Genomic DNA, 26,830 nt, shown 5'->3' on the forward strand with positions numbered 1-26,830 from the left:
AATACGCATATTATACGTTTATTAACGATACATTATGCATATGTACATATGCATATATTCATTTTTCATGATGGGAAAAAAGGAGTCGATTATATATTATTACGCTGCGCGATTCTGTGATGGGTGCACACGTCAGATATAATCGAAAAACTTTACTTATTATCACAAACACATTGCGAGATTATCGCATAATCGCATCATTTTATTTGCAAATTTTTCATCCCCTATATTTTTCCGCGGCGGCTCGTTTCATTGAATATAAATCAGCTTATGCATATGAGTTTGTTGGAATAAAACAAATACATTATATCATTCGATAATGTTCTTTAGCGAATTTATATATTTATCTGCGCGATGATTATACAGCTTTTCTTTCTTTAATTTCAACTCTTGAAATATGCATTCCAAAGACAAATACATACAATCGTTTTATTATATTAATGAACGTTAACATTTATGGACATTAAATCTTCCTCTTTCTGCTTAACCGAGAGCAACGTTAAATTAGACGACCTTTTTTTAATATTTATACGATGGATAATTACAATATTTTTGCACAGAACTCGGTCGTGGTACAACTAACTACGTTAAAAAATTAATAGCATTTCGGAGAATCTAGCTGTATGATGTTTAATTTTATTGCAGAGCGCGATATATTACGGATGTGCATCTTTTATAAATTTCATAATTTTATAATTATTCTTCTTTTTAATTTCCTCACAAAATGCCCCAATTATCAGATAATATACTGAAAAAAAATTTGTTTACTTGACTAAACCTTTCAACTAAATATTATTTTGTTAATTAAACGTATAAAAATATTTAAATAAAATGTAACATTAAATCTAACAAAACGTATTTAAACACTGATATAATATGTTCAATTAACAAAATAGTAATTTAGTTGAAAGGTTTAGTCAAGTTAGCAATTTTTTCAATGTATTGTACTTGATTCACTCTCAATTTAGTACTTAATGAAATACTTTGTCCTTGGGGGCTAATTAACTTACCCTCAGTTCATCACACGTAACGAAAACAGAACACAGATAGGATCGAGTCAGGAATTAATCGGAGCTTTCATTAGCTGCTACAGCGGCATGACGCTTTTACATGGCACGTATCGTATCAATCTTTATTCATAGCTCTCACAAAATAGCTACCAACTTTTGTAATAAATTTAACAAGATACATTTTCAGCAGTTTCCGGATAACAGTCAGTTCGATATACGGTATTAAATGAGAAATATCCCATTTTCGATGAACGAATTTTATCCATAACGTAATGTCTCTTGAACTCGCAGGACGCGATATTAATCCTCCGATATATACGATTTGCAACTTTTAAGTATCGGCTATCATCCGCTTTTGCATATATTATTATGATGCTTCCTATTCAAATACCGCAGCACCAATCCTGTTCGTTTCGTTTTCTATATACAGGGTGTATCTAAATAAGGACGAAAAATGTTTAATGATTCTTTATCGAAAATTAAAGGGGCTTTCTTATATAAACAAATCTCTCCCTGAATTTTTTAAAGAGGAAGATCAAATAAAACTTGGTGGATATTTTCCACTAATAAAAAGAATATTTATTAATATTTTAAAAAAATTAGAAACTCTTAATTTATATCTCATAAGAATATATATGTTTATAAGAAACCCTCCTTAATTTTTTTTACCAAACAAATCATCTTCTAAAATGTTTCGCGCTTATTTAGATACACCCCGTATACGTAACTTTCGTGAAATTTCTGACACATTTGATAAATGCTCCCTCAATAAGCATCCAAACAATATTCCATTCGGTCGATGAATATAGGGTTTATTGTTTCCGCGCGTATAACGTAATACCACGGAAAGCCCGGGGGTTCGGGATTAACCCAAAATCATATCGGCAGCTCGCATTACCGGCTTTCATTATCTGTTACAGATGCTGTTACGAGCGTGCACGAGCCCTGCGCCAGTCATCGCTGCCAGTCATCATCGCTGCCGTGCGTCACGTAATCGGTGTTAATTCCCGTCGGTGATTTTCGGTGCTTCCTGCCCCAGATATACACTCTCGAGCGAAAGCGAGTGCTCTTTATCGCGACGTGATGTGAGAACCGGTCCGGATCAGATGTCGCCTCGCGGTGCCGATCTAGCCGGGATGTGGCCGGCATCGGAGCTGGTCCTCGCGACGAGGAATTGGGACGAATAAGTCGCGTCGTGGGAGGGATCGAACCCAACCTCCTTTCTCACCCCCAAAAGCAGCCCCGAAAAACAACGACCTCGATCCTCCGCGACGTTCTCTCTAGCGCCGCCATCGTCGTCTCTCTCTCTCTCTCTGGTCGATACATCCCTCGCGAATAGACGCTTCCGGGAACGGACCCTTATGCATATGTATGGCCGATCGGAGTCAAGGTCGAACCGGCCATCCCGATATTATGGACGGAACATCGTGGCACGGAAATAGCACGCTCGATATCGTCTCGTGGTTGAAACGAGCGTATGTTGCTGATTGGCAGTGATCGGAGCTAAGTGATCTTCTGCCCTAGCCGTCTTGTCTGTTCTGGAAACTTGAAACGGATATATATATATGTATATATCCCGGCGATAACGTATATGGACATTTGGATAACGATATGTTCGTAGAAGAACAGAGCTGTCGGAAATGGGAGAATCCGTACGTGAAGGAACGCAATCGAGGGACGGAATGCTTAATGGTAACCGACTACTCGAAACTGGAACGAAGTGTGAACAGAAGTATGTGTGTGTGTGTTTCTATAAGGATGGAAATATCGGAGACAGAGGCGAATTAATGACTGCAATTTGCGCAGACGGATATAGCTGCAAAACTCGAGATTAGCCCTCCTGCAATGTTCGAGCAAGTTTAACGAACTAGAAGATTGCTGTTCGGCCACAAAGACATTTCTAATCCCCGTTGGATTCGAAAAACTGTAGATTAATGGTCCAAATAGCATGAATAGAACTTGTTTCGAATTTTGAATAGCTGTGACCGATATAGTTTTGTGACCGTATCGTCTGTGAAAGATTAAATTGCGGATATCTAATAAAATCGTCAACGAGACCAGCGGACCTGAAAACAAAAAATACGATAGAAGAATTTGGAAATTATTCGATAAAACCTTGAATAAAAATCGCGAGCATCGCGATGGGAATAATGGCGCAACTGTTGCTGCCATAAATTAGGTCAATGTTTCGCGTTTCCCCTGTCGAATCTGCCCGTGTGCGCTAACGGGACTTTAAATTTTGACCAAACGAAAAACTAGGCATGACGCAGTGTTTTTCCGGCGGCGGCGACGCGGCAAAATGTAGCAAAAACGAAGGCGCGAAGGTGGATCGCGCGATATCCATTTTAAGAGAAGCTGTTTTCATCACTTTGCGCGAAGAAGCGTTTAATTGAGGAAGAGAACGCAACGCACAAACGTGCTCGTCATCATGTAGAAGTGGAAATTCGCGAGATGTCGATCTACAGAAACGAGTTCCCCGTCGTCAACGTGTAGGATTTTTCAGGTATGTGACTTCTCTTTTGATAAAAAACATTCGTCCACCAAAATTCGACTGTTTATCAAAACATGAATTTTTAAAACTAATTATATATGATATAAAAATTACAAAAAAATTGTATATGACAAAATATTTAATATTATAATGTGACATATCAAAGGATTAAAGATTAGTTTTATCTAATGACAATTGTGAGATCTAATGATCATTAAACGAGATTAATTCTTTAACACAAGTATAGGTTTTTCTTATTTTTTCTTTAAATTCTTCGATTTTTTTATATTACACATTCTGGGGAAAAATATATATTTTAAATTTAAGATGTAGTATAACTTCTTAAATATAATATTGACACTGTAGCTGTATGTTCCTATTGTTGTTTTAACAATATATCAATACTGTAATTCTAAAGTTACGTAGAAGCATGTAACAATTGACCTGATTTTTCAACTTGCAATTCATGACCATTAAAAATAATTGGTAAATCTTGTTTCTATTTATCTTATTTGACTACATTTAGTATAATATTATATTAATATTTTAAAAGATTAAAACGATTCTCTTTTCTTTTCTGATGAAACAACTGAACGACGATGTCAGAAAGACAAATAAATAAAATTTGCCTTTTGGAAGAATTACCTTGGCGAAACAAAGAATTAAATATACACGAATTAAATAATGATAATAATTAAAGTGAAAAATATCATAAAATATGTGATAATGAAGAATGTAAAAAAGTAGATTAAATGTTGCAAATATTAAATTTTCTATTTCTTTTTTGCATTTCATTTTTTTATTTGACCTTTTATAATTTATACAAATTGTTTTCAAAAAATTAAAAATGTTAAAAATATTCTTATAATTCATCAAATATAATAACTAATTATCTTACAAAAATTTATAAATTATCCATAAATTTATATAGAAACTATTTGATTTATGCAACTATTTAGTAATTTATGTAATAATGAGAAATTGATATTTAAATAAAAAATTAGATATCATAAAAATACATTAAAATATCTTTTTTAAATAATAATATTTAAAATAATTTGTCTACATTTAAATTTATTATTTAATTCTTTTTAAATCAAAAATTACTCTAATTAAAATTTTATATTTAATAAGTTTTGGTACAAAGAGTACAATGAAATAAATTTCTTTAATTAAATTTTTCCGCAAATGAATTACACGTACAAAATTTTATTTGGAACAGGCAAAATTACGCGTCCAAAGTAAATGAACCGTGCGCTCGCGATGCAGCGATTTATTTCTGAATCACTGGAAAGTCGAGCAACAGCTTTGTCGATGTGAAATTTCTCAAGCCCGCTAATTTATCTTGCTCTATGCCAGGATGAATTCGTCACCTGTTGATCTCATTCTTTCCGCAGTTGACGGGAATTGGACCAGATTCAATGTGCCAACAATGTGTCGTCGGCCTCCGGAATTTACAGTTCTATAGGAATTAAGTGATCGAGTAGTTGCTTTAGGCAGACGCCGCTCGTATAGTTTTCATTAAAAATATAGAAAGTTTTTGATCGTTTGAAGAGAGTTAGCTTGAAAAGAACAAAAATAGTAATAATAAGTAATATATAAATATTATTTGGAAAAATATAATTTTATAATATTTAAATACTTCACATTTTTTGATAAATAATATATTATAAAATATGTATAAAAATATAAAATAAGTTTTGCTTATTTAAAGAGATACAGTTAAAGATATAAAATATAAAATATAAAATTATGCATAATTCTTTTGGTACCAAAATTCCTAAAGATCGAAAAAATGCATTATTCAAATGTATAATTTTCTAGATGCATTATTCAAATGTATAATTTTCTAGAAATTCTAGATAAAGCTTAAACTTACTTGTTGAATTGGATCAAATAATAAGTTAATTGCGCTAAATTTTAGATAAAGCATAATTCAATGTTAGATCAGAATAATAAATTTTAATGATAAGCGAACGACATATTGATCCGAATAAATGGATATAACAAAGATGTAGAAAGAAATAATGGAATTGTGTCTGTGATCTCGCGAAAGTGGCTTATGTAATATTAAGAATCTTCCACTGAGACTTAACAATGAAGAGTCGGACTTAACTCTATAATTGGAGAATCGATTCGCGTATGAATATAATACGATTTCAATGCAGCATCATTACGGAATAATGAGTAACATATTGGATTACGTAAAGTACTGATGCATATCTGATATTATATATTCAGAAAAATTAAAATTGAGAATAATATATACATTTCTAATGTTCTTCGTTATCATTATTTTATTTCGTAGAATTTAATTCTTTAATTTAAGAACATAATTCTTATAAAAAGAATTTGATTCTTTAATCCGCTGAGATCTAATCATTTTAATAAAACATGTTTGACTTGGAAACACATTGCATAAAGATAAAAATAAATCCGGCATTGAAGATTTACCGGGATAAAAATAATCATTTCAGTAGAGTTCTTTTTGCGAATACTCGGGGAAATGTTCTGAAAAACTTGGAATTCTTATCATCATCTATAAAATAGCGGCGAATGTTGACGAGCGCGCGACCACTAAAAAATTCAAGAGAATCACATCATCTTTATTCAACAACGCTCGGGATACCTTCCATATTTTTCCATTATATATCTTTCCACTTCGACGTCACGCGTACACATTTTCAATTTACAATGTCGATTCGCGCAATGATAATCTCGCGCTTTTCGGAAATGCCGGGAAACTTTCTCCCGCCCACCGGAAATTGTACGAATATACATATATATATTCATCAGAAACCGCGATGCGTCTCATCGCGGCGCCAGTTTCTCGAAAATTTGTCTCGGAGCTTTCGTCCCGGAAATCACGGAACACATCGCGAGGGCGTCGAAACGTATTTCTCTGATTAATTTGTCATTACCGATACCGACATTCATACCCCCGCTAACGAGAAGAGAGAGAAAAGCCCAAGTATCGGTCCAGCGATCGTCTTCAATCAGGTGCTGTGTAGGCGATAATAACTCCGGGTTACACGTTCCGTAATTACATCACGGCAATTTTCCCGGCGTAACAAGCTCCTAGTCGATCGTAAATGTCGGCGTAAATTGAGACTAACGCGCCCGGATGCTGTCTGCAACAATTGTGTATATGTGGAGAGTTGGGGCTCGGCCCGGAATATCTCGATCGCGAGAGAGATGAAAAGCTTTCGGACGTGTTTTGCGTGTTCACGCAAGTCTACGAGAGGATTACGTTGAAAATAAATTATTCTCTGCATCCGCGCAAGAGTGACACGTACTTAGGGGAATTCTTAAACAAGCTGAGAGCAGATTTACCGTCTATATACCAATCTTACGCAGCCGGAGATAGAAGCTCCTTGATTTAGACGCGGTTCACAACACAAATGGGCCTCGTGTACGTGAGGCTCAATTTCTTTTTAGAAACAGAAGTTTCGAGAGAAAATAATGTTCCTTCCATTGAAAAAATTTATCTGTCTATTTCCGTCATCGCACGTTCCATCTCCGTGAATTCTCCATCGATATCCGGCCCGAGGACCAATTTAATATTCCGTCACGATGGGATAAAGTGCACTTTACTTTTCTCGAAATGGTATAATGATAGTAATAATCATTGCCGATAGGTATTAATACAACAAACAAATTTTGCGCAAAAAGTTATTATAGATATCGATCAAATCTCTTCTTCAAGAATTTATCAAGAACTTTTTGTTGTCCTTATTTAGAGGAGAATATTACAATAATTATATAGGTTTATAGAGAACATGTAATAGCATAGCGTTTAATATTGTTTACGATTCAAAATTAATTTCGAAAAATGGATCAACGCACTTTAATTTTATTTTAATAATAATATTACCCAATAAACCAGTTAATTAAATAAAAAGTGTCAAATAAAAAATATCAAATTTTGTAATATATTTTATAAAATTGTATTTTAAATTACTATTATTATTTATTGAGTTGAACGTATCGATACTTTCAAACATAATCTGCTACAAGTTATTTGGATATCAATGCATCGTCAATCTTCAATAAGACTCCTTTTTTCAAATTCACGTTCTCTTTTTCTAAAAAAGTACAAAGAAGACAAGTCACGAGCGATATTCAACTATACAACAATAGCTTTAATCCTTCTGTCAACTCTTCCTGTCGCTTTTTAAACTAACATCCCGGATATCCAAAACTCTTTAAAAATGTCACAGCGTTTCTCCGAAACAAAATACAAAGGGCCTTTGTATATTCGAAAACCTAAAATATAATAGAAAAAAATATTCGATGCCCAGCAGCTACTGTAAAAAATATCAAAGTGCAAAAACACGCAGTTGGTACCCAAGTACCCATATATTGATAAAAGGTGAAAAATATGTGCATTAACAGAAAGGTTAATCGGCAAAGTGAGAAATGCGAAACGTCGAATCGCACTTTAGCGAAGCACAACGGGGACCTGGCATTATTCAAGGGACGATAGGTCGCGCATATTGATATATAATCCGATGCGGAATCAAACCAAGTAATGATGCTCGATATAATCACGCGATTAAATGGAAGTGATCCAATAAATATCAGAAGTTCACGTGCGGCCTTTGTAGCGGACAGCACAATTAGCCTTTATCTAGTTATAACCTGTTCTGAAAAGAGTGGCTTTGCAAACAGAATTTGTTTCGATTACAACAACGGTGCAAAAACATATGTATCGTGTACTTTTTGATCGCTCAGTAACGTTGGGGAAAAAATGTATACGCAGTTAGCGCATAGTTTTTTACGACGCGAAAACCAATGTGTTTTTGATGAAAAAAACTAGGATGCAGTTCTCTGTTGTTTTTATCCTTGCGCGCGTTTCACCGAAAAGGTTTTAAAGCTGATGGATTGACCGGGGGCCACGGGAAATCATGACGACGACGACGACGGAAAAACGCCCTTTTTCGGTGATTTTTCGCTTTGGGAGTTTCCACAACATTTTTCGCTGCTTTTCCTCAGTCGCTCTATAAATTTCGTTGCGGCGACAACGTTAACGATATTGCACGTCAATATGAGGGCGCAATGGTTAACGCACCAGCATAAAATAATTATTTTAACATTTATCAAACGACATTTAACCTTCGTAATTGATTATATAATAAATAAAACGTAATTAGAGAGAAATTTTGCATTTTATTGTCACATTTTTATCTGCGACGTCCGTAATCAATCTGAAACTGTCTTCAAAAGTTCTAATATTGTGAATTTATGAAATCAATTGTCTATAACTGCAGACAATTAATTGTAAAAAAAAATACAAAATAATTTGTTTAAGCTAATTGAAGTGGATGAGAGAAGAAAATTAAAACATGTTCATTTTCTTCCCCATTACTCCTTTTACTTTGATAAAAATCCTTCAAAAGATTTACATAGTAGAAAATAATATTTCGTCCATTAATAAATATGAGATGCCCCGATTGCCTGTTGCTCGTCGGAGTTGCGGAAGTTCATATAACTTTGTTCGCAATTTTTCACGTTAGAACATCCGTACATCATCCCCGGACAACAACACATGCTCCCGTAGAAAGCGAGTAGAAAGGGAAAGCAGCCTCTGTAGAGATTCGCGTGAAAAAGCTCACGACTCGTTAGAGAAATTTCACCCCGTGTTGATGGATTCAGCGTGACAAAGAGCTAATTACGCTGTGGGGCTGCATGTTTTTCGCTGCATTACAAGAAAGGAAAACATGCTTGCGTTTTATCACGTATTTTGCAGCAAACAAAGAATTCCTCGCGTTCCCTGGCTCGCAATAATAATATCAACTCGGCACACTTTCTCGCGTACAACAGGAAGTCTTATATATACGTATTTAAACCTGATCTTGATTACGAGAATGAGGGGGAGTAACACGAGATTAATGCATCGGATATTATATTGCAAATTCACTGCTGATTATCCCATTACAAAATAGTAATTATTATTATTGTTCTATAATTGTTATTTACTTTTATCACATTTATTAACATAATTAAGGATCACTGTTATCGTGTGTGTATTATGTTTATTAACAAAAATACATGGAAAAGGAACGTCATAATCTTTATGAAGAAAATTTAATTTAATTAATTAAAATTAATTGTTTGATCTGAATTTTATATATACAATATACGTCAGTCTTAACTGTCACATAAAATAAGCTTACTTGAGCAAACTTATTCCTACAAAAATCGCAAACGCAAAAAGTGAATCTTCTTCTTGTGATTTATTTAGAACATTCTGTCATCTGTCATCGAATCGAGAACCAAACAGTTAAATCGATAAGTCGCTTACGTATTTCGCAGAGAGACAGTCGAAGGTGAAAGGGAGCGAATCGACAGGGCAGGGTGGTCTTTCCCGTCCGTGGTGGCAGTGACGTCGTGATCGGCAGGGTCCAAGGGCCCATGGCCGGGAATTGTTTTCGCCAGTTCCGGTGGTGGCTCCCGATCGCGATCCTATCCGGGTGCTTTCCCCCTTCATCGGCCGACGCCGCTCGTATTTCGTGCACGTCCACCTATTCCACAGAGGTGGCTCGCGGCGGCGACGTGGTGGTCCTCCTGGGCGAGAGATGCGACCGGGAGATCAACGTCACCGAGATACAGGATCACTTAGCCGCGCCGGACGTGGTCGGCGAGCTCTCGATCAGCGTGATGCCGAGATCCCGTGAGTATATACATATTGTTGCTACTTACTCGAGTGAATTTCCCGATACGATTTGCTGTTCGAAAAATATCAAAGAAAATATCAGAGAGAACACGGCCAATTGCTCGGATACAAAACTTTTATGGATGAAAGTTTCATCATGCTTTTATCGTGCGCGATATATAATTTGGAAAATTATATATTGAAGATTACTTTAACAAATTTTATTCATAATATACATTATATATATAAAGATTTCTTTTAGACGATCTATAATTCATAATAAAATTTATTAAGGTATATATATGTATTCTTTTATATGTATAAATGTATTAAGATGTCGAAGCACCTTTCACGTTATAATTTTCTAATATTTAAACGTATTTAATATAAATAATACTTGAAAAGTTATAAGTAATTAATAAATATTATTTTGACATTTAATGATATAAAGAAGGCTTTACAAACGGAAATTAATAATAAGAGCAACATTGTGCAGATTATAATCTCAAATACGTCAATTAATCAAACCAGTAACGCAGCAGTTATTTTTCGCGCAATTAATTAATTATAGTCACTCGCTTGTGTATGTTCACTGCATGTGATAGATACTATATTAGTATTTAATGTAGCATTCGCTTTGTACACACTCAGAATATATATGATGTTACATATATTCATCACATATATATACAGTATATATATATATATATATATATATATATATATATACCATATATATATATATATATACATATATATACAATCTACATACATACATATATACACACACACACACATAATACATACATATAGACGACCATAATATAATCATTCGTGCGTTTCCGTAACACGGTATCAAGCGGCTCTAAATTTACCATGCGCATGAATCATACGGTACCCAATAATCTAATTACGTATTCAAATCTAGACCTGGCCTGCTATGCGTTTGACTGTCAAGTGCCGGGCTTGACAGCGAAGAGGACTCGAACAACTGATACATGTTTCGCGGAAATAACGAAACTTTGCTCAAATAGCGGACGCAAGATGGTTGATCGTCGGCAATGCGCACATCCGGCATATAATACGATCCGAGTGACATAAAACTGATACTCGAGGATGGTCCTTGCCGCGAACCCGAGCTTCCTTCGCGAGAGCACGCGATCACGAAAGTAGATCGGGTTTGCTCCAACCTCAGGTATCAGTACGAGAGATTCATATCCAGGGCGCTTTAATAGCTCTCTCTCTCCGTGTTGTCTACACCATTATATTTTACACAATTGCCGACGATCGCGCAAACATAAACGACATGCATTTATATACAAAGATACATGCGTATGTTTGAATAGAATTTCCCTTCAATACGACGAGAATAGAAAGCAAATTCGATGTTGTTAAGTGTCCATAGCAACGAGTAAAATGCGATAGAAAAGATAGAATTGCCTCGTTATATTATTTGAAATGGAGGAAGATAGCGAGCTTATCAAAATCGAGAAGCAATCCGCGGATCCCCATTGAAAATTGTGTCATACAACCAATATTACGTCACACCCGTTTGCTATACTTTTTTCTTTTTTTCTTTTCTTCTCTTGCGGCGCATTGCGATAACAAGTTCTCAAAGTACGAGAGCGAATTCTCCGATCGTAGGTTTGCGAAGAACTAATAGTTGGGATTAATTAATTTCCAGTGACGTGCGAGACGGAAACTGGGGGCCTTGGTGCACTGATCCACGCTATTGGTGAGAGCAACACGAAGGCGGTAATAGCCGCGCTCGACAGCTCGATCTGCGAAGTGGCCGCTAAACTCGCGCATCTCGGGAATAAACCGTTGCTCACGTGGACCTGTCCGTTGGTGAGTGTTATCACGTTTACTGGCGGTGGTCGTGACAGCGGTGCTTCGTACAATTATCGAAGGCGTCGAACCGACGATAGTTTGCGATTGAGGTACACTTCCGGTAATTTAGAGAAACAAAAAATTCTGCGAAACTTGACATTTCACTAAGGCTATTTCTGTATTGCAATTTCTGTGTTTGAAAAAGCAAAATTGTTAATAATAAAAGTTTCTAAAATTTTATTTTGGAGTATTAAAAAATTCCTTAAAGGCGCGTCTGACTATTATTAATTTGGATCACTAATTTATTCAAATAGTCATTTCTAGATATTTCAATGATTATTATTCGTGATGAAATTTGTTAATAATTTATAAAATAGAGAGAATTCCGAATGGCGAATCGATGTCCGAATGGCATTTATTGATTCATGTTCTATTTTTCTTTTTTATTTATTTCAGAGAGATTAAATTGATGCAAATTGCAGAGAGATTAATTCGTATGCAAAATTCTGTTAAACTCGGCACTTGAATAAGACTATTTCATTGCAATTTCTGTGTTTAAAACAGCGAAATTGTAATAAAAAAGATTTATAAAATATTATGACGAAGTAATGAAAAATTCTCTAAAGGCGCGTCTGATAATTATTGACTTGGATCACTAGTTTATCCAAATAGTTATTTCTAGATATTTCAATAATGATCAATCGTGATGAAATTTGTTAATAATTTAGACAATAGAAAAAATCGCGATGTCCGAATGGCACTTATTTATTTAGTTTTTACTTTCTTATTTTCTTATTTATTTCAGAGATATTAAATCGATGCAAATTGCTTCGCATGCAAAATTCTGTTAAACTCGACACTGGAATAAGACTATTTCATTGCAATTTCTGTGTTTAAAAGAGCGAAATTGTAATAAAAAAGATTTATAAAATATTATGACGGAATAATAAAAAATTCTCTAAAGGCGCGTCTGACATTTATTGACTTGGATCACTAGTTTCTTACGAATAGTAATTTTTACATGTTTCAACGATAATTATTTAGGATGAAACTTGTCAATAATTTAGAAAATAGAGAGAATCAATGCCCGAATGACACTTATTAATATATTTTTTTTACTTCAGAGATATTATATTCATGCAAATTGTTTTGTACGCAGAATTCTATAGAACTTGACACTTAAATACAATTATTTTATTGCAATTTCTATATTAAAAGAGACGAAATTGTAATAAAAATATTTCCAAAATTTTATGTCGGTATAATAAAAAATTTTCTAAAGGCGCGTCTGACAATTATTGACTTAAATCACTAATTTTTAGAAAAAGTCATTTCTAGACATTTCAATAATCGTTATTCGTGATGAAACTATTAATAATGTAGAAAATAAAAAGTATCGATGTCCCAATGACATTTATTAATGTATGTACATTCTGTTTTTTCCTTTTTTTTACTTCAGAAATGCTAAATCGATCAAATTGTTTCGTATGTACAATTCTGTTAAATTTGACATTTAAATAGACTATTTTATTGCAATTTCTGTATTTGAAAAAAACAAAATTGTGATAATAAAAATTTATAATTTTTTTTTATTTTGGAGTAATGAAAAATCCTCTAAAAATGCGTCTGACCATTATTGACTTGGATCACTAGTTTATTCAAAAAAAGCTATTTCTAGACATTTCAACGATCATAATACGTGATGAAACTGTTAATAATTTAGAAAATAGAAAGAATTAATGTTCGAATGGCATTTATTGATTCATGTTCTATTGCATTTTTTTTTAAATTTATTTCGGAGAGATTAAATCGATGCAAATTGCTTTATATGCCAAATTCTGTTAAACTTGACATTTAAATGAAACTATATTATTACAATTTCTGTTTTTAAAAAGGTAAAATTATAATAAAAATATTTACAAAATTTTATGTCTAAAGGCGCGTCTGACAATTATTGACTTGAATTACTAGATTTTCCAAATAATCGTTTCAAGACATTTTGACGATAGTTATTCGTGATGAAATTGTTAAAAATTTAGAAAATAGAGAGAATCGATGTCCAAATGACATTTATTAGTGTATGAATATTCTGTTCTATTTTTTGTTATTTCAGAGTTATTAAATCGATCAAATTGTTTCATATGCAGAATTCTGTTAAATTTGACATTTAAACAGACTATTTTATTATAATTTCTGTGTTTGAAAAAACATAATTGTAATAATAAAGATATCCAAATTTTTTTATTTTGGCGTAATGAAAAATTGTCTAAAGACGCGTCTATTATTGACTTGGATCACTAGTTTCTTCCAAAGCCGTTTCTACATATTTCAACGATTGTTATTCATGATGAAACTGTTAAATCATAGAAAATAGAGACTAATTAATGCTCGAATGACGTTTATTAATATTTTTTTTTTATTTCAGAGATATCCATGCAAATTGTTTTATATGTAGAATTCTATAAAACTTGAATAGGTACTATTATTTTATTGCAATTTTTATATTAAAAAAGGCAAAATTGTAATAAAAATATTTACAAAATTTTATATCGGAGTAATGAAAAATTTTCTAAAGGCGCGTCTGACAATTATTGACTTGAATCACTAGTTTTTCCAAATAATCCGTTTCTAGATATTTTAATGATCGTTATTTGTGATGAAACTCTTAATAATATAGAAAATAGAAAGAATTGATGTTCCAATGAAATTTATTAGTATACGTACATTCTGTTTTTTTTTCTTTTTTTTTTATTTCAGAGATATTAAATCGATCAAATTGTTTTGTATGCACAATTCTGATAAATTTGACATTTGAATAGACTATTTAATTGCAATTTCTGTATTTGAAAAAGCAAAATTGTAATAATAAAGATTTCTAAATTTTTTTATTTGACCATAATGAAAAATTCTCTAAAGGTACGTCTGACCATTATTGACTTGGATCACTAGTTTATTAAAATAGCCGTTTCTAGATATTTCAACGATCATTATTTGTGATAAAACTGTTAATAATTTAGAAGATAGAGAGAATCAATGTCCGAATGACATTTATATTGATATATGTATATATATTCTGTTTTATTTTACTTCAGAGATATTAAATTAATGCAAACTGTTTCGTATACAGAATTTTGTTAAAAAATAAGACTATTTTATTGCAATTTCTGTGTTTAAAAGAGCAAAATTGTAATAATAAAGAATTACAAAATTTTATGTCGGACATTCTGTAAAGGTGTGTCTGACAATTATTGACTTGAATCCCTCATTTTTTCAAATAGTCGTTTCTAGACATCTCGATGATCATTATTCGTGATAAAACTGTTAATAACCTAGAAAATAGAGAAAATTGATGTCGGAATAATAATTATTTATACATTTTGTTATTTTTTATTTTCTAAAGGAATTAAATTAAATTAATTTAAATCAATGCAAATTGTTTTGTCTGTAGAATCCGAATGGATATTTTTCCCAGATTATCGGTGTCGTACTTTGATCCGGTGGCGCTAAATTTATTATTTGCATCGTTGAATAAATATCTCACGCTCCGGTGTCGAATAGAAATGGCGAATGTGGACGGGAAAAAATCAAATGTGCAAATTTCGCAACGCGTTTATTGCGGCCACGTAGCAAGCCGTAAAGTATAGTGTGACGTTATTCGGCAGCCCCTGCTGCACTTTTTTTCGCTGGGAGGGGGCGGAAGTACAAATAATGAAAATTTGTGTGCACGTAAATAATTACGCGAAACGTAATATCCGGGTCGAGATTGGGAAAGCCAGTAAATTTCGCCTCGGTCTCTGCGCGTGCAATTGGTTCTACTGAAAGAGCCAATTTTACTGTCGACTCTTGAGCAGCGAATTTGAGTTGGATTCGTTGAATGTTAATTTTCCGTTATATTCAGTTTTCTAATTGGTATAAGTTACGCAATTATCGAGCGTTTTCAATTCAAACAGCAAACTGACGCGTTATATTCTATCGCGTTTTTATCGGGGGATATCTCTCTCAATATATATATATACAATACTTGGAAAAATTTCCTCTCCGAAATCGGCCGTGAACTTCATTATCAATAAAGTACCTTCTGGCGAAATTGTCACTCTACGAAAAGCTTGCCTTGATCTGCTCATAGATCTTTCACGCGTTTGCTACAGCGACAGTTACGTCCTCGTATCACTGTATCTGACGTATATTTTCAGATATTCGTTGATTCGACTTGGTTGAAAACGGAATTAAATTCCGTAGCGTCCATTCCTATCCGTTACATTTAACCTTTTCAGGAGCAGTTTTTTTAATTAAAAGATAAAAGCAGAGTAAATTTTCCTATCTTTTAGTAAATTAACAATATCTGTTAGTAAATAAAAAAATAATATTGAAGAAAGAAAATATTTCAAATTTTATTTCATCAAGAAGCATGATTTAAAAAAATAAAAGAAAAAAGATAGAGAAAAATTAAAATAAAATCCGATAATTTTTACAAATAGTATTTCTTTGCAAAGAAGACTTTTATTTCTTCAGGTGGCATTGATTTCGAGTAGATTCGCTATAGACTAAAAATAAAGCGTCTCATTAAAGAATCATGAATATTGATAACTTATGTTCCAGAGAGATTTAAAGGAGAAGAATCTATCGTCAATCATTAGGCTTTCTCCGTCATTACCGTCAATGGCTAATGCCGTGGCGGAAATATTTCGGCACTTGCAGTGGAAGACAGCGATCATTATTGGCATAGGTAAATTTTCAAATCATAATTAGCATAAATGTATTATTAAACGGATAGCGAATAAAACGTAGACTTAAATATAAGTAATATAAAGTGACTTATGTGTAATATAAAGTGCTTTTTCATATTACTTTTAATATTTGTATTAATAATGAAATAGAGATTTTTTTCACCAATTTTAATTGCTTTAAAGTTAAAATTTAAAAAAAAATTAAAGTTTTATGAAAAATAATAAAAAGTAATCTGTACGTTATTTTCTAGAAGAAAAATTACCTTTTGAATTATTATTCTTGAGAATATAATTTATGGAAATTGAAGAACTAAGATAAGAAATTCTTGATTTGTAGTATATACGTATCGTTCGCTCTGAAACGTGAAACGTGTCGACAATTCTTTTCTTGCTTTCTTCTTTTCTCCCTCGTTCTTGAAAAAAGAAATTCTCATTAAAAAATTCGCAAATTTAATCTATACTTCCAATAAAAAGTTGGAACTTTATGTCAGTTGATTAAAATTTTCCAGCATTTAATTAACTGGCTATTTAAAAAGAAAATTATGTATTTTACCGTTCGACTCTCCGTCAAACGTACGTACGTGCCGAGAGAAAAAGCTTGTTTATCTCAACGTCTATATTACGGGACAAAATAACGTATATGGTCTCTGAGGTCGCAATTGTATCCGACTGCGGTAAATCGAGGTGAATGAAAAAGTCTGTTAAACGAGCGAACGATACGCAAGCATAAAGGGTCAGGACGATAATAAACCGCGAAAGCGCAACTCGATTTCCCCGCTCTATTAAAATACAACGCGCGCGTATATTGAATATTAATGTCGTGCGATGACGCGTCGAATTAACGAGATTGAATCTTCCTGCCACAGATCGCGAGCCGTGGTCCAGTCTGGACCGCGCTGTAATTAACGCATTTCGAAGGATCGGCGTGATCCTGCGGTATCACTTAATTCTACCCCATCGTGCCACCCTCGAGCAGATCCGCAAGATACTCAGGTCCATGCACAGCGTCTCCCGACGAGGTAAGGCATGCACCGTGCATTTAATCCCATTACGCGAAAACTCGCAAGCATTAGCCGGCACTTGCGTTCGCCGAATGTATCTATCCGAAAGCCAAACTGCCGAAACTAGCAAATTGAATTAAAATTAAATGGCTTTCGTGTCCTGGGAGAGTCTCTTTTGTTCTTTTGCCAGCAATTCGTGATTGAGAACAATTATGTGCGGTTCTAATGCTTCATGATGCGACGCAGTATTTGATGACGATCTGCTTTTCAAGAGTGTATCAAAGGGGATTCAATTCTTTAATTACGTTTCTTTCGTTTCGAATTGCAATCTCACATGGGATGTTATCTGACTTTAATTCAATCAATCTCCGAAAAGCGATTCTTTTCTCCGCTAATATAGATTAAAGTATCAATGGTTTTTCAATTTTTAAATAAAAGAGCAGTCAGTTTAGATTGCAAAGAAATTATTATTCGAAATTATCGATTTCTCATCAAAGAAATCCGTCATTAAAATAATCCCGTGTGCGGGATAATTCTCTGTTCTCTTTCTCTTTTTCTCTCTCTCTCTCTCGATCAAAAACAGGAAAAAGAGTAAATTAATCAGCTTGAAAATTAATATTTATACCCGGGAACAAATAAAGAAGATGTCGAGCGTAACATCGCAATACAGAAGAGCTTATTGCTGTTTACACGCTTTGAGAATTGGATTTCAACGGAAATCTATTTACTGCGCTGTTTATAAATCTTTTATTCTTCCCACGAATATGAGAATTGAGAGAGCGAGCAAAATTCTCGGCAAAAGTACGAGCAATCCGAGAGATTGCGCTTACGCACGGGGTACGTGTTTATAGAGGGTTTAAATTAACGACGTCTTCCTAAATCTTTTCGTACGTGTAAAGACTCCCTGGCTCTCGCTCTCATATAAACCCCCGGATTTAACAGCCACATTTAAAACCTGCCTGCAACCATCTTTGCAATATGTACGTAGGAACAAGGCGGGGAAAACGCTTATACAGGGTGTCCGGTAACTAACGGACCAATGATTAAGGGCGGATTCTCTGGCCAATTTGGAGACGATTTTTCCTTAGCAAAAATGTTGAGAAGTTAATAATTTTCGAGTTATAAGCGATTGAAAAAAATGGGTTTTTTGAAAACTAAACGTTTTGGAGTTAAAAGTCTAACATAATTACATTCTTCAGTTAATTTCAGGTAGAGTTTACTATAATAAAATTTTAATTTGAGGCTTAGTTATAAAGATACATAATGACAAATATTAGACAGTTGTAAAAAATGATGACCTTTTTCGACATTTTCGCTGAGGAAAAATCGTTCCCAAATTGACCAAAGAATCCACTTGTAATCGTTGGTCCGTTAGTTACCGGACACCCTGTATACGAATCACTTAGGGGTTTGCGAATTGAGACTTATTGGTATATTAATTAAAATTTTAAATCGTTAAATCTTCTTGCTCCCGCAGAAAAAAGCGAGGGCGCAACTTGGTTTGCCACAATTTACAGCGTCCAGTATAGTGAATGCTCTTGTGAATGCAAATGAGTCGAGTAATAGAGCGACCTGGCTCCTTGCAGGCACTCGAGCGAATGTGTACCTCGCTCTCTCGGCATGAGAAGCGATGTAATCAGAGAGAACTCGCTTTAATTAATTTCAATCTGATGAATAAACCTCGAGCGACCGTATTGCGCTCGAGTAGGGTAAGTAAGAACCGCGACCTGTCAGAAGGCAATTATTTATCAATCACACCGGATCGCTTATGTAAATATGTGAGGTATTAAAGCCTCAAGGATAATGACTGTCTGCGAAGATCCGACTTAATTGTTGCGCCAGAAATTCGCGTTTCGTTTTAGAACTGCTACGATAACGCAGCATAAAAGAGGAAGTGCCTGTATCTTCGGTTAATCAATATTAATTATCTCGTAACAGTGTGTGCTCTACATCTCCGGTATATTCCGTATAACATTTTAATTAAATTCCCCTGCGGCTTTAATGTTCCTGCGAAAGAGCTTATAAGATTGTATAAGGGTTATATAAGTTTAATGGTCACTTGACTGTGGTCACTCGGTAATTGTTAGCTAATATATATCATTTTCCGTAATTTACCCCTTTTTACTCTTTCTCTACTCCTTATTTCCTTCCTTTTCTCTTCGTTCAAGCACACATACAATACAGCAAGGAATATCGTGCGTTATAGGGATGAAAATACATGATTCCTCGTAAAACTAAAAATGAAATTCTATATTTAGCTAGAATTTTTCCATCGATATTTGTTTCTTGGACATGATTCAATTTCTTTTTTTAACATTAGATGAAAGTCGAGTAATATACACAAAGCACTTCTCAAAATTTAATTTTAGATCAATTAAAGAGATGAATAATAAACTCGTTATTCTCATGATTATAATATCTGCAATAACGTAGTTTATAGGCCAATTTAATCCCTTAATGTCGAGATTTTCGACTAGGCACGGAGAACAAACTTGCGTTAATAAATTAAATTTTATTCATTAACAAGAGCTAACTGCCGTAAAGCTCACTTACTTTGATATAATTTCTAAATAATGTACCTTTAAATAGGTAAAGAACCTTCTCAAAAGAAGACTTAGCTGCGAAGAAATTTAAAGTAATAACAAATAATTAATAATATCATCACATAATGAAAATTTTATATATCCATGTAATATATGTTATTATTTATAATGATTTACTGTTTCGAAAACCTTTAACTTGATTAATTAATTGTCAATAATTGTATCCATATATATAAGTGCGTCCAGAAATTCTGTATGCATCTAATCGTTTATTCATTCTCACATTTTCTACGTCGTCAGCTATCCAAGGAGGCAAATGAAATTCTTTCTTCTCTCCAGCTACGGTACTTTGCCTGCCGCTGCTCGACGAGATGACAAGCCGCGTTCTGATCGAGCTTAACGTCGCGTGGCAAACCCACATCCAGAACTCCGTGATCCTGATGATCCACACGGAGGATATCGACCTCTTTCTTCCGAGAGACGAGAGCCCGCCGTCCGCTTCGCTCCCCATCGATCCGACGACCTTGGCCCAGTCCGCGATTACTCAGTCTTCCAATTTTTCTACCTCGAATGTAACTCGCGCCGGCCCGAACGCGACTGTGGAGAACGACGAGAGAAGAATGCGGAGGCTACAGGAAGGCCCCGAGGAGGTTCTTCCCTCCGACGAATTTCAGCAGCAACACGATGGAGAATCTACTCGCGGTCGCACCGCTCGATCAGAGGTATAATTCATTATTAACGATCGAAAGACAATGGTCGATGTTGCGAGTAAAGACATTTAGGGCCGGTTGTTCCAACTCTTGATAAGTTTTACCCGACAAGTATAGCATATCTTTGTCTCTTTTTTTAGAACTTATCTGAAAAGAGACGAAAATATGCTTCCTATCAGGTAAAACTTGGCGAGAAGTTGGAAAAATCGGCTCTTAACCCTCAATTACCTCTCTGGGTTACGTTAACCCATATCAAAAATGATTTTTTCGAAATTTTAGAAAATCACTTTTCATTTTTTCTCAAATATCTCGTAGAAATCTGATGACATTTGTACCAATATATGCTTTTTTTTAATGTCTGGCGTATCGATTGAAAAAAAATTACTTCAAAATAGCTTCATTAGATCCAGAAATATAAACAAAAGAAGACTCTGGGTTACTCTAACCGATGAGTGGTAAAATAAGGTGGCCAAAAATAAGTGGTAACTGAGGGTTAATAATATATATGTATTCGGACTTGACATAGAATTTCATCGACAAAGACTCGAGACTAAAAAATGTTTTTGTTTGAATTATTGAAACTGTCTCTATTTATTTAAATGTACTTTAAATAGATGCAATTGTTTGCGATGTGAGATGATATAGTTAAATCGCGAGAAACGTTTGCCTATAATTATCTATCACAATTTCTGTGATGTATTCTGATAATATTCATGAATGTATCGTGAAGATTCTGTAGTGTCATCAACAAATTAACGTCAACAATTTAACGCATCTTAAATCGTAATTAATAATGGCAATAAGCGATTAAGTCGTTAAGAAAATTCCTAAATGCAAACAGATTATAACGGATCATGAATAATTTACAGTCGATTTAACGAATTAATTAACGTTCGAAATTACGCAATTAATCACCCGCTGCTTCAGAGTTCAGAATATTTTTGCAGCTTATTTTCTTCGTGGTACTCGATGAGGAAGGATATAAATACTAGAAAATTTATAATAGCAAGAACTTGATGCTGCGTAGAAAATCCTTTTAAGAGAGATTTCTAAAGATCCTTGGAATATTCGCAAAAAAATGTTAGCATGCCGGTAGCCAGTAAACACCGACTTTCATCTTTAAGAATAAATGTCTATAATAAGATTAGACGCGTAGCTTTGAAGTATATATAATCCTGGTATTTATAACCATGGTGTAAAACACGTGTATTGCTAATATCAAACATCTGTGCATTATCTGGAAAAATAACATCACAAGACATTAATTTGATCTAGTCTTGTAAATGATTGAACACAAGCGTTCAATGAACAATTTGGGTGGAATGTCACGTATTATCAGGGAATCTACTAAGCAAAGTCGACCTTAATCGGGTGACTTTCTCCCTCGTTTAATCGAGGCAACAACGCCACGTAATTACGAAGTTCCACCTTCGACGTTCTCGAAATTATAATACAAATCATGCTCGTCGGGTCGGATTAATTGCGGGCGGCGATCCGTATAATTCGCCCCGTGATTAACTCACGGGAAAACGTCTTCGGGGCGACACAGAGGCGTCGCCTCGGGGGAAAAGTCTTTGCACAGGCAAACCGAGAGTTTCTTCACGCAGGTACGACGTGAAGAAGGTCTTCAACGGTACGCAGGATTACGCGGCCCCGTCGTTGCTCGATCGATTGAACGAATCGCTGATCGTGTTGACGCGCGACAACAGCAGCCTCGACGCCCACAACAGCAAAATGTACACATACGCCCTGCTGGACTGGCGTATCGACGCCGGCTGGCAGCCGATTCTCGCGGTGGTCGACGGTCAGCGGCCACCGGTCCAACAGCTGACGCCGATGACGTTTCTCAACATCATCGAGGCGCCAGACTTGCTGTCCTGCGATGACGACGCCGATTGCCCGGGTGAGCCCGCGAGAAATTTATCGACGACAAACAACATTGTACTCTTGTCAGTTCTACAACAACTTTAGCGCGCAATTAACAGCATGAGTCGGCACGGGTATTGGAAAATTGTGCGAATGTTTCTCTTGAAATTGCGATTAGATGTTCAGAGATATGCGCGCTACTAATTAACGTTATTCCGCTATCATTTTTTAGAAGAAATAAATTTCAAAAATGTAAAGGAGATGAGATTTGATTTAAAAAAATCATATTTTATAACAAGTCAATTATTAATTATACTAACGTAAAGATAAGAATTCTGGATTAATTATTTCAGTGTCTTACAGATTAAAACAGAAATATATTTTTGTTTTATTTTGTATATGCAAAAAAATTTGGATCATAAAATAAACTTTGAAAAATAAATTAGCTTAATAATTATGAAAGTAAAGTTACATGGATGGAAATTTGAATATTAATGAAAGAAATTGGAACATCTTATTTATGTTATGCTATAGCAATTTGCTTTTATAAAAGTAAAATTATATTTTTTGAAAATACAATCTTTAAATGAAATAAAAATATTGTTGCACGAATAAATAAATCTACACAATTTTTTTATGAAATACAATTTAAAATGCAATTTTTTTGTATTTGTTACATTTTTCATCACACTTTTCACCACTTTTGATTCACCACAATTTATTCTATTCAATTTTATTTATTCACATTGTCACAATAAAAATAGTTCACACAATAGTTATTAACGTTCTTACATACAGAATATTTTTAAAAACTGTTAAAAATTTGAAACAGATTCCCAAGATTAGAACCAAAAAAATTTGCATACATATATGTTTAGAAATAGTCTATTTCTAAAATATAGCTCTTGAAAAATGTGTTTGAAAAAATACGTAAATTATAAAAGCGTTGAAATTTTTGTCGTCCATATTAAGATATTCCTATAAGTAACTACATATAATTAATAACGTAATAATTAATATGGTATATATATTATGTATGTACAGCTCGTGGAAACAGCTAAAGAACTTACTTACTAATTAATAAATTCCATCTAACACACACAAGGCGATACGGCCATAGAAGGTACTGTCAAAAATAAAACGGGATAAATGCGGAAAGGGAAAAAGGTACGAAGGAGACAAGCTCTCTCCCTTCGTACCTTTCACCGCCGATCGGAATCGATAAACGGCTCCCTCGAGTCCGAAAATATCGTCCGATAATGCCGTAAAGATTAATGCAGTGCATTAATTATTTAACAGATGGCTTGGCCGACATGTCTTTCCGTACCACACATATCGTAGCTATTATTCTGGGGTCGCTGCTGTTCACCTTTGTCGCCATCGCCGTCGGGATTATAGTTCGGTAAGCACAATCACTTTATATACGTTATGCATCATATTATTTATCCACAGTTAAACCGCAGAAAGTAATCATATATTAACCTTTTTACTTCCATTGTCGCAATTGTTGCATATATACATGTAGACATTTTTCTCTTATTTCTGTGTGCGATACAAATATATACATACAACGCTTTCTGATATTAATTGATATTTTAATTATAATTTAAAATTATTTAGCACTATTTGTAACACTCAATAGGGATGATATAAAGGAGAAAAGGCAAATTATATATAAGATATTTTCTTATTTTTTAATAAAAAGTGCGGTATTAATATTTTTAAATATTGAAAATATCTTTAACATGCTAAATAAAGTTTAATGCATACTTCAATTAATTATAATGTAGCTATAAATTTTAGCATTAAAATACAGGAATTTTAAATTAAACTTTAATTCATTTTAAAGCGTTCAGAATTACATACAAGTAATATTCATAAAATATCCAAATTTTTATGTAAATAAAAATTAAAAACTATGTATTAGATATGTTAATACCTTTGTTTAGGAAACGGTTGCTTAAGAAAAGAATGTCCAAGGGCCCATATAAAATCATCCTAACGACGTCGGACTTTGTTTTTCCTCAAGTGCCTCCAGTAGATTCGAGAACGGTGAGTGGAATTTCTTTCGACACGGGAGTTTTTAATCCTTTTAACATCGCTAAAAAGATTAAAGTCGCTAAATCTATACACATGTAAAATTACTAGTAAATTTACTTGACTTTCTCGCCTTTTCATGATTTTCTCTCATTCGATGCCTTTAATCGTTCTTCCGTGAAATATCTCGAGAGAGATGTGGAAAGACTTAAGATCTGTCGCTAAACTGTCAGATAACTTGTGCTGATGCGACAGCAAGTTTACGTTATAAAAGGTCCGTAGTGTTTATTTCTTATTTATTACAAACACCAAAACCTTAATCCAAAACGAAAGCAATTTTTCACAGTTGTTATCAGGTCGGGATCGTGAAATCGTATTAGCACGAACTACGAACGAACTTTTCCTCTTGCGGGAAAAATTCTTCTTAATATGGCGCAGTTTCATGCGAGAAGGGTTGCTGCGATCCTGATATGGACCGTATATTTCACGCGAGACCGGTCGCTACGTGTAAGCTCCTAAATTATCGGTTTACATAGCAAAAAATATCCGATAAAAGCGCTAAATGTCACCGTGACACCAGTTCATTGCACTTAATTGAGCCAGCAAACGAACTTTAATCATTACTCTATACCAGTTAAACGTCAACAATTTTTTATACGTTTATCGTAATTTTCATATTTCAAGAGTAATATGAATCTTCTCTTTAAATATGAATCTCTCATGATTGAAATGCGCCGCATTTTCACAGCAAATTTTTTTCTCTCATTAAGAAAAAACTTCCTTGCGTATATATTTTACGATTAAAATTGCTACAAAAAATATAAAACAAATATAGATAAACTTTATAAAATGTATAAAAATATTCTTTCTTATTCCATCTTCATCATTTCGAGCGTAATCATTTTCACGTTGACTTTTGTATCGATGATCAAATTCGGTGGCTTGATCCTTTCCGGTGTGAAAACATTGGATACAAATCGATCAATCACATTCGACTTGCGCGTGCTCTCAGGTAGACGAGGGCATCGAAGCGATGCTGTGCTGCTGGCTGCAGCAGCTGCAGGAATTCGGTGGACCGGAGGTCGAAAAGCCGGATCTGCTCCAGCTAGGCAGCGTCAATTCCCTGAGACCTTACTTGCAGGCCGGCGGCGGAAATATACCGCGTCACACCTTCTTCAAAGATCCACGTGCTAGGTATAACGTGAGTATACCTAGTCCAGTCAATAATTGCACTCTGGATATACGCGTTTTTTTTTTTTTTTGTTTTTTTGCGTCACCTCGTCAGTAGCTGTCCTTGTGTCTCTCTATTTGTTACCTTCGCTCCACATTTCAATCTGCATTGATCGAGTTTTCATGTTAATGAGTTACAGAGGGAATCCACTTTGGCGGCGAAAAAGATTGATGATTTTTTTTTGAAATTTTTTTAAGGATATTAGAAATCGATTTTTTTGACGTTTTACGTATATTTTTATTGACGTTTTAATAGTACGTCAATATTTTTTACTATTTGATTTCTTTATTATATATGTATATACCTATATGATGAAAAAATCAATCAAATATTAATAAATATTGACGTATTATTAAAACGTCAATAAAATGTAAAACGTCAAAAAGATCAGTTTCTAATATAAATGCACATACCCCCTAAAATTATATAATATCTCTTCAATAGCAAATTTTCTGGTCAATTTGAAAACGTTTTGTTTAACAAACTATCGAGGAATGTCAAAATTTTTTACATCATTTTTTTTACTTTTCCACTATATACATATCTTTGTATAACTAAGCTTTAAATTAAAATTTTATTAAAGTCATTTAAAGGTAACTAAAGAGTGTAGTTTAACCTTTTTTTCAATCGCTTATAATTCGGAAATTACAATAATACTTGATATTAATACTTCAACACTTTTTGTTAAGAAAAAAATTGCTTTATTGGCTCTACATATCAGAGAATTCG

General features: G+C 34.0%; 1 protein-coding gene across 1 annotated transcript in view; it reads left to right on the plus strand.

Moving 5' to 3' along the window:
- The window catches only part of LOC114940271 (retinal guanylyl cyclase 2), a 55,901-nt gene that overhangs the window by 12,137 nt on the left and 16,934 nt on the right, over positions 1–26,830 (plus strand). Inside the window, 11 exon segments of the mRNA XM_029314853.2 lie at positions 1,931–3,513; positions 9,817–10,174; positions 11,841–12,004; positions 16,586–16,712; positions 17,580–17,732; positions 20,597–20,895; positions 20,897–20,979; positions 22,575–22,870; positions 24,133–24,235; positions 24,783–24,885; positions 25,883–26,071. Coding sequence (XP_029170686.1) covers positions 9,916–10,174; positions 11,841–12,004; positions 16,586–16,712; positions 17,580–17,732; positions 20,597–20,895; positions 20,897–20,979; positions 22,575–22,870; positions 24,133–24,235; positions 24,783–24,885; positions 25,883–26,071 — 1,776 coding nt within the window. The 5' untranslated portion in view covers positions 1,931–3,513; positions 9,817–9,915.

The sequence above is a fragment of the Nylanderia fulva genome, unplaced genomic scaffold, assembly GCF_048542155.1.
Source record: "Nylanderia fulva isolate GAGA-0341 unplaced genomic scaffold, ASM4854215v1 Scaffold16, whole genome shotgun sequence".
Lineage (NCBI taxonomy): Eukaryota > Metazoa > Arthropoda > Insecta > Hymenoptera > Formicidae > Nylanderia > Nylanderia fulva.